We start from the raw sequence: 9047 nt of genomic DNA, 5'->3' as shown, positions 1-9047 counted from the left end.
ATTTGCATAGTCAAATTCTACTATGTAGTCAGTAATTCTTTAAAAAGAGTTAAACTGTAGACAGTGACTTCTGCAGGTAACCATTAAACAGTTGTGATTAGTCTTAAAGACAACACGAGACTGTGTAATATGTTCTTTATTTGAAGTGTTTTTTTCCTGGTGCTTCAAGTAAAGTGTGCTTATTTTGCTTGTGTTTTTTTCTACACAGAAAAAGGGAACCTGTATGCCACTGGGGGTAACAGTGAAGGACAACTGGGATTAGGAGACACAGAAGAAAGAAGTGCATTTCATCTAGTTAGTTATTTTACCAGTCAGCCCAAGATCAAACAGTTGGCAGCTGGATCCTACACATCAGCAGCATTAACTGGTGAGCCCAATAGTGACTTATATGAAAGTTATGCTGAACAGGAAGTTAGTTGAAAGTTTAAGTATTTTTCCATTAGGTCTTTATGGAAACCAAAAGTCAAAAATATTTAGTCTATGGAGGGCAAATATTTTTTCACAAAATAGGGTGTGAAATGCAGAAAGTAAGTGCAGAAAGTAGCATTTTTATAACCTTCCTTAAGCTTATAAAGTCCTTAAAAGGGCTATTATTAGATGATAGTTATGTACCCATAACTTGAATTTGATCACTAAAACTTAAACAATGGCCAAATAAACAAGTTCTAAAGACTATGAAATGGCTTAAAATGGTAATTTGGATATAAGCAAACAGTTCATTTTCCTCCCAGCTGGAACAAAAGTGAGACCATTGCAGGTTAACAAGGACATTTTGTAGTGTAAGCATCCTTACAGTTTTGTAAGTAATGTCCATAAATACATAGAAACATAGAAAACTGACAGCAGAAAAGACCTAATGGCCCATTGTGTCTGTCCTTTGAGGTTTTTTCCTTGTTTTTGTTTTGTTTTTGTTTTATTTTTTGTTGGATGATGGATGTGTGCTTATCCCAAGCATGTTTAAACTCAGTTACTGATGACTGATCCACTACCTCTGCTGGAAATTGGTTCCAAACTTCCACTATTTTTTCTGTGAAATAATACTTTCTAATATTACTTTTGAATTTCCTGTCAGTTTGTCGTTATGCCCCCATGTTCTTGATTTTTGCTTAATATTGAAAATACCGCCCTCTGGAACTTATTCAAACCCTTAATATATTTAAAGGTTTCAATCATGTTCCCCCACCTTTCCCTTCGGTCCTCCAGGCCAGCGGTCCCCAACCTTTCTGGCTTTGCAGACTGGCAGCAGTGGGGGGAGAGAGAAAATGGTTCCGTATGAGCAGCGGGTGAGTGCACTCACACATGCAGCTCCATTTGCAGCTCATGCAACTGGAGCTATGCGCATGCACTTGCCCGCTGCTTGCATGGTCTGGTTCCAAACAGGCCGCAGCCTGGTACTGGGCTGCAGCCCAGGGATTGGGGACCCCTACTCTAAGCTGTACATATTCAGTTCCTCCAGTCTCTCCTGACACGTTTTGTCCCTCAAACCTTGCACCATTTTTGTTGCCTGTCTCTGGACTCGCTCAATCTTATTAAAATCTTTTTTTAAGTGAGTCTCCAGAACTGGACACATTATTCTAAATAGGGTTTGACTAAAGTCCTATTTAGCAGGATTCAAACTTCCTTTTTCCTGCTGGTGAATCCCTGGTACATCCCAGAATTTTGTTTGCCTTCACAGCTGCCTGGACACACTGTTTACTTATGTTGTAGTTATCAGCAATGAGCAAACCTAAATCCTTTTCTTCTGTTGTTCTGTGTAGCACTATATCCCTAATACAATATGCCCTGTCATAATACAGAAGATGTCACTGAATTATGCATGTGAAACAATACAATTCATGTGTGCTAACAAATTTACCTCTGCTTTAAGTGTTGACCTGGCTTTTAAAATGCAAAAAAAAAATAAATCTCAAACCCATTTAATGTTTTCTCCAACTTGAATGAACTCTTTTTCAAATAAAGCAGTATGAGTATACTCCGTAGTAGGATCTTCACAAGATTTTGAATAACTTAATGAAGTTACCACCCCAGTGTCTTAGTTATAAGGGAAATGCTTCTAAATATTGTATCCTTTTTTGTAAAATTAATTTAAATTTTATCTGATGTAAGAGAGAAATAATTTCAGAGAGGGAAAACTCACAATTTGCCGTTATCCTTCAAATGTAACTCACTGACTATGAGATAATACACAAAATGGGAATTTTTATTGTTTCTGAACCTTCTCTCTCCTTCTATATTATAAGTTTCTTCTCTAGTCTCCATGGCTTTAAGCCTCATTTCCTTAGACTTTGCTTCTTTAAATAATTTGGAATTTTTTACAATAATAATCTTTCTTATTTTTAAGAGGATGGACAACTTTTTATGTGGGGAGATAATTCTGAAGGCCAAATAGGCTTGGGTAATGAAGCTAATGTATGTGTTCCTCATCAAGTGGATGTTGGGAAACCTGTTTTCTGGATCTCTTGTGGATATTACCATTCTGCCTTAATAACATGTAAGTGTAAAATTACTTATGTATGTTCAAAGTCCAATAATGTTGCTTGAAATTCTGTATTTGCCATAATATATGGTGCTGATCAAGTGGTACATCAGACACTTTTACAGCAATCTTAAATGGGCTAAATGAGGTTTCCCAAGAAATTAAAAAAAAAATCTTGGATCTAAAAGACCCAAAGCTATTATTTTACATTGCCTTCCCTGACCCCATGATATTCTGCTTCAGAATTTGGCAAGGGCTGTTGGAAGAATCACATTCACAGAGTTTCCAGGTATTTCCATAGTGTCATGGCTTCTTGCTGTTTGTAAATTTCTATCTGTTGATCTCCCTGATGAAGGAATTCCTCTTTGCCAATTGATCTCTCCAGAAAGCGTTTGTGATGCTTAGCATTGCGTGGTTTATTTTTCAAAAAGTTGAAGTTAGCTGTAGTTCAGAAGATACAAGTATAACAAAGAAAGTTTGCATAAAGTATTCTACAAATGAATGTCTTTTCTCCTTGTGTCATGAATCTTAATGTTCCCACTTTGTTTCCTATAGGTGATGGAGAACTTTATACTTTTGGGGAGTCTGACAATGGGAAACTAGGTTTGTCACTTGCACAACTGAAAAACAATAGAGTCCCACAGCTTGTTTCTGGAATTCCAAGTAGAGTTAATAAGGTTGCCTGTGGAGGAGGACATACAGTAGCACTGGCTGGTATATATGCTTCAGTATTTTTTCTGTTGCTTTCTAGTATATAATTGGTGTTCATACTCACCACTCTGAACAAATTATGATACAAGTAGTCTTCATCTTATAACCACAATTGGGACTTCCATTGCTAAGCAAGATGATTGCTAAATGAGTTGTGCCCAATTTTATTTGATTGTTAAGTGAATCACTGCAGTTGTTGAGTGAATCATGTGGTTGTTAAGTGACTCAACTTCCCCTTTGCTTGTCAGCTGGGAAGGTTGCAAAGTTATTTATTTTTCACATTTTGAACCATCCATCTCCCTCACAGAGGGACTCTGTGTATAATAAAAGGTGATCATGTGACCCCAGGACTGTAACTGTCATAAATATATGCCGGTTGAAGAACGCCCAACTTTTGATCAGGTGACCATGGGTATGCTGTGACGGTTGTGGGTGCAAGGACAGGTTGTAAGTCACTTTTTCAGTGCCATTATAACTTTGAACAGTCATTAAACAAAGATTGTAAGTGTGGGGCTACCTGTACTCACATATCTCTTAACACATTTTAAGCTGAACATCAAAGAGAGATCGTTAGTTGTTGCCATTTTATTTGGACAAAGTTCTCTCCTGTGCCTGACTCGCTTCCCCCCCCCCCTTTTGTACTGCCTCATAGGATATATAGATTGCTTAAACAAACTATCTCTTCCTGAGTTGTTTTTCTCCACAGCTCAGTGCTTCCCTAAAAAATGCTAACTCAAAGTTACAATGTTGAGTTTTTGGACCTTAATTATTATTAGTAGCACCCTCTGACCAGTTCTGCTGATGCCTTAAAATGACCAGAGTTTAATCAGTTTCAGCCTGAAGACCTTTGCTGGTGTAGTACAGGTAGTCCTCGACTCACAACATTTAGTGACTGTTCAAAGTTACAAAGGCACTGAAAAAAGTGACTTATGACTGTTTTTCACACTTACGACTGTTGCAGCATCTCCATGGTCACATGATCAAAATTCAGATTCTAATGACCGTTGCAATGTCCTGAGGTCATGTGATCAGCTTTTGAGACCTTCTGACAAGCAATGTCAATGGGGAAGCCAGATTCACTTAGCAACCGTGTCACTAACTTAACAACTTAGCAACATAAATGTTGGGCTCAATTGTCGTAACTCAAGGACTACCTGTAGATAAAGTGTTGGTCTAGAAACCCGGAGACTGTGATTTCTAGTCCTTCCTTTGGCATGAAAGCCAGCTGGGTGACCTTGGCCAGTCATTCTCTATCAGCCCAACCTACCTCACAAGGTTGCTGTTGTGGAGAAAATGGAGGAGGAAGATTATTTATTTAGCTATTAATCAAATTCATATGGCTACCCATTTCATGAATGGTGATTCTGGGCAGCACACAGCAATCCAATAAACAGTGTGCATATAAAACAATTATAACCTAAAACCATTATATAATAATTATTTTAAAAAGCATTACAATCTAAAAAGCAAAGCTAAAACAGAAAAATAAAATAATAGATGGAGGGTTGTTAAAAATAACGTATTCCAGAATTCTACAAAATTCCACAATGCGGGTGCCACATCAGAAAAGGCCCACTGCCTAGGACTAACCAAACGTAGCATTATCTTTGTTTTCCTCCTTGAGTTATTTTTAAAAAGAATAAGAGGCAGAATAAAAAATAATCTGGAAAATAAATTGGTTGTAAATGTATGCTTTGGTCAGAAGATTTTTTTTTTTAATACTTGCCTTTGTATTTGCAAATATTCACAAAACAATAGCTGCTAAACAAGGAGTTGATGTACAGGTTATGATAATTGAGAACAGGATTGTTGTTGCTAGGTGATGCAGTCATAAAGTGCAACTTCACATGACCAAATCACTTAGTATCCCAGTCCCAGGTGTAGTTGTAATCTGAGACACTCAGGTCATTAAGTGGGAAGCAGGAATCCCAGGTAAGGAATTTTATTTCTGCAGCATCAATAAGGCAGATTTTAAATGCTGTTGCTGTTATATTCTGCTTACATGCTTTTCCTAGAATCTTATTGGCTACTATGGGAAACAAGTTTATGTGTCTTATAATATTTATCCACTTGCAGTAGAGAAGAAAGCTGGAGTAACATGACAATCTAGATCCACTGTAGCTTTTTTTTTCTCTTGCACAATTATCATGTTGATAATCCTGATACATTTTGCAATGGAAGTGAGATAGGCTAACTTTACATTTCTTTTTATACAATAATCAGTATAGATACTAATCTAAATTTGCATTTATTTGCTAACGAGCTTATGTTAACAAACTCTGCTATAACACCCTGATTGTTTGAAAATCACATTTGTGACTAGAATATTACTTTCATGTGCAATTTTCAGGGGGAGAGGTCTATACCTTTGGCCTAGGTCAATATGGGCAACTTGGACTTGGTACATTTATCTTTGAAACTTCTGAACCAAAGATAGTAAATCATCTGGAAAAGCATAAAATCTGTAACATTGCAAGTGGAGAAAACCACACAGCTTTAATAACAGGTACACATGATGTTAACTTTGGTGCTACATTTGCAGTGTTTTATGATATTAAAGGTCAATAGATCTTCATAGTACTAAATAGATTTCAAAGTAATACTTTAATTGTTAATTTTAGCAATTTTTTTTAAAAAAATGGTGACTAAGTTCACATGTAATTGTTAACCAATGGGTTTGCATTGGGATAGTGGCCTGGGTTAATCACTCAGTGTTACAACTGCTTTCTCATAGGTTCAGATTTTCCCATGTGTTTCATTATTCTGAAAACAAATTGGCATTAAATGTGAATATGGCAAATTGTGATTCCTCTCCAAATCAGAAATGGAGGCAGTACAAATAATAATCATATTATTGCTAAGATGTATAAACTTTTATTAAAAATGAAAACAGAGGATGAACTCCTAATGAAAAGCCTATTTTACATGTTGAAATTCTAAAGTATAGAATTGCTGCTAGAATAACAGTTTTGTCTGCAGGCTGAGGTATTAACATGTTTCTTTGTACTTAGAGAATGGTCTTATGTATACTTTTGGCGATGGACGGCATGGCAAATTAGGACTTGGGAAAGAAAATTACACAAATCAGTTTGTACCTACATTATGTTCCAATTTTTTGAGGTATACTGTACATTTGGTAAGTCTTCAGTTTCCTATTTATGCTTTGAAATAAGTATCATCTGGCATTTAAAATATCTGATTATTTAAAAATAGTATGCTTCATTTATTTTTTATTATAGATGAACTCTGAAGTCATAAAGTATAATTTTATTCATCATTCCATCTTTACATTTTAGTCTACATTTTATTTATATTAACAAAAAATTGATTTAATGTTATCCAAATAAAAACATATTATAATATGCAATGATAAGAAAAAGAAGAAAAAGTGGCATGATAAATGTTTCATTTGCATACAAACTTTTCATTCAGTTATATTATTTGAAAGATATTTTCAAAGATTGTGAAAGAATGATATATTTCCAATATTTTCCTATATCTTTGGATGATGTTGATTGATACTTCTTTTGTTAATTACTTCAGTAAACATGGACTAGTCCCGTGATGGCGAACCTATGGCATGCGTGCCACAGGTGGCACGCAGAGCCCTCTCTGTGGGCACGCGTGCCATGCCCCAGTCCTAGGCCTTCAGCTAGGTTTTATAAAACCTTTTCGCTTTAGGCCTCCGCCGCCATGTGCAAAAAAAAAGGTTCAATCAATCAATTTCAACTTCTCACGGAAAAAAAAAGATCTCGCAAAGTTGGAATTGATTGATTGAACTTTTTAGTCCCACCCAGTCTGCCATTATTACCACAGTCACGCCCACCCAATGGGCCACACCCGCCCACCCAGCACCCGATGATACATAAGTGGGTTTTGGGTTGCAGTTTGGGTACTCGGTCTCTAAAAGATTCGCCATCACTGGACTAGTCCATAATTGTTCATTTTAGCTTGTTTTTGAACTCACTATATTGTCTAAAAAAAAATTCTGTAACAAAATATCCCATACCCGTAAGTTTTAGTCATCTATACCAGCTCCAATCAGATCTTTCAAAAATCTAGCAACCCAACTTTATGAATTGCAGCCATTAAATATTCCACTAAGGCTGCATGTTACATTTTTATTTAATGATTACACTGGTCTACAAGGAGAAAGCCTCGGAAATGAAAGTAGCAAAATTTTACCAGAATTGGGTCACTAATGAAGGAAAATTAAGTCCTGAGTACGAATTGGTTTCCAAGATACAGCTTCAGGTCAAAATTGCATCAAAATAATTCAAAATTACAAGGGGATGTGCAATTATAACTTTTCTGCAAAATGTGATATAGCAATGATAATGGTGCCACACCAATCATTATAAATTTATCTTTTTATTGATACCAATAACATAATTTTCCATTCATTCATTGGTTTTCCATGTAACATTTTCATGCTTTTTCACTCTGTAATCTGGAGCCCAGTAGCTCTGCATTACTCTTAGGCAATTCCAAATCCCTGACCAGGTCATTTAATTCACTCTGTAAAATTAGATGTGGTTCAGGAGGAGCATACGATGGGCTAAAGTTTGGGTCCACTAGCCCCGGATCAGCTGCATCCTGCTCATCATCTTTATCATCATCTGAGTCTAGAGATCAGGATTGTGGTGAATCTGGAATTGGCAAGTCCTCACCATGGGGTACAGGACACAGTGCGGATGGAATGTTTGGATATTCCATGATCCACTTCTTCTTTCTTGAGATCCCTTTTGCAATTGGGGGAACCATGCAAAAATAGCAGTCGCTACTGTGATTGATGGGTTCCCTCCACACCATTGGGACTGTGAAAGGCATGGACTTTTTCTTCTTCTTTAGCCAATAATGCAGATACATTGCACATATAATGCAACAATAATGAGGGGCCCAACTCTTGTCCTGATCCCCTATTTTGCATCCAAAACATAGGTGGTATGCTTTTTTTTAACCACTGCTATCATATTACACTTTTGAGGTGCAAATGTAACCTCACCACAAATGTAGCAGAAGTTATCTACATAATTTACACAGTTTTGAGGCATCTTGGCTTCCGAGGGAAAATATCACGCAACTGTTCCTTGGAAATGTTAGACAATGACGCTTTCACAAGACACCAGATGTAACTATATGATGCGTAGATCTGACCAAGAGAAATGTGCCTTGCAATAAAAAAACAAATTACAGTTGAGTAATAATCGTTAGTCTCAAAGTGAAGATAAATTTATACACTTCCATGTGGTACCATTTTCATTGTTCTACCATACTTTGTTGAGAAGTTACAAGGCATCGTGATCATTAGACACCTCCCTCCCTCCCTTGTAGGCAAACATACTCGCCTGTGTATAAATCTTTATTGTGAAATATCTTGAAAACTTTAGCCAACCAGCAACTTTACCACCTGTTTTCTAATTTATCTAATCAAAATATGTAAGAATTAACACATTTTATCTCGGAGGTCAATTATTTCCCAAAATTTGTAGACCAATGTTACTACAAATTCAATAATGCCAACTAAAGAGTATTATTTATTTGTTGTGCAATTTGTTCTATTTCCTTAAAACCTGTTCCCAAATAAATTTAAACTTATCACAAAGTTACTGTATATGGTAAGATGTTCCCCTAATTCTATATTCTACAATTGGGAGGTGGTGTTTTTTTTAATGTGTGAAACCCGTACTAGGAACTTTATATTCTATGAATCATCTTTAAGGGAAACTCTTTTTTTAAAAAAAAGTTTTATTAATTTTTAAGAATTACAGTCTTTAGTGCTTAGTAAACAATATGTTGTCTGGGTTCAAATATTTAACATTGACTTCTTCAATATAAATCTGTTCAATACCACACAATC

General features: G+C 36.1%; 1 protein-coding gene across 1 annotated transcript in view; it reads left to right on the top strand.

Moving 5' to 3' along the window:
• Positions 1-208: 208 nt before the first annotated feature.
• Positions 209-9047, top strand: part of LOC107294771 (X-linked retinitis pigmentosa GTPase regulator) — a gene marked incomplete at its 5' end in the record, with an annotated part of 31701 nt that continues 22862 nt past the window's right edge. Inside the window, 5 exon segments of the mRNA XM_029285697.1 lie at positions 209-367; positions 2342-2491; positions 3032-3190; positions 5538-5693; positions 6199-6323. Of these exon segments, the coding sequence (XP_029141530.1) occupies positions 209-367; positions 2342-2491; positions 3032-3190; positions 5538-5693; positions 6199-6323 (749 nt within the window).

Source organism: Protobothrops mucrosquamatus, unplaced genomic scaffold (assembly GCF_001527695.2).
Source record: "Protobothrops mucrosquamatus isolate PMUCROS unplaced genomic scaffold, P.Mucros_1.0 scaffold2089, whole genome shotgun sequence".
NCBI classification, from domain to species: Eukaryota; Metazoa; Chordata; class Lepidosauria; order Squamata; family Viperidae; genus Protobothrops; species Protobothrops mucrosquamatus.
This window is presented reverse-complemented; position numbering and strand designations above follow the sequence as displayed.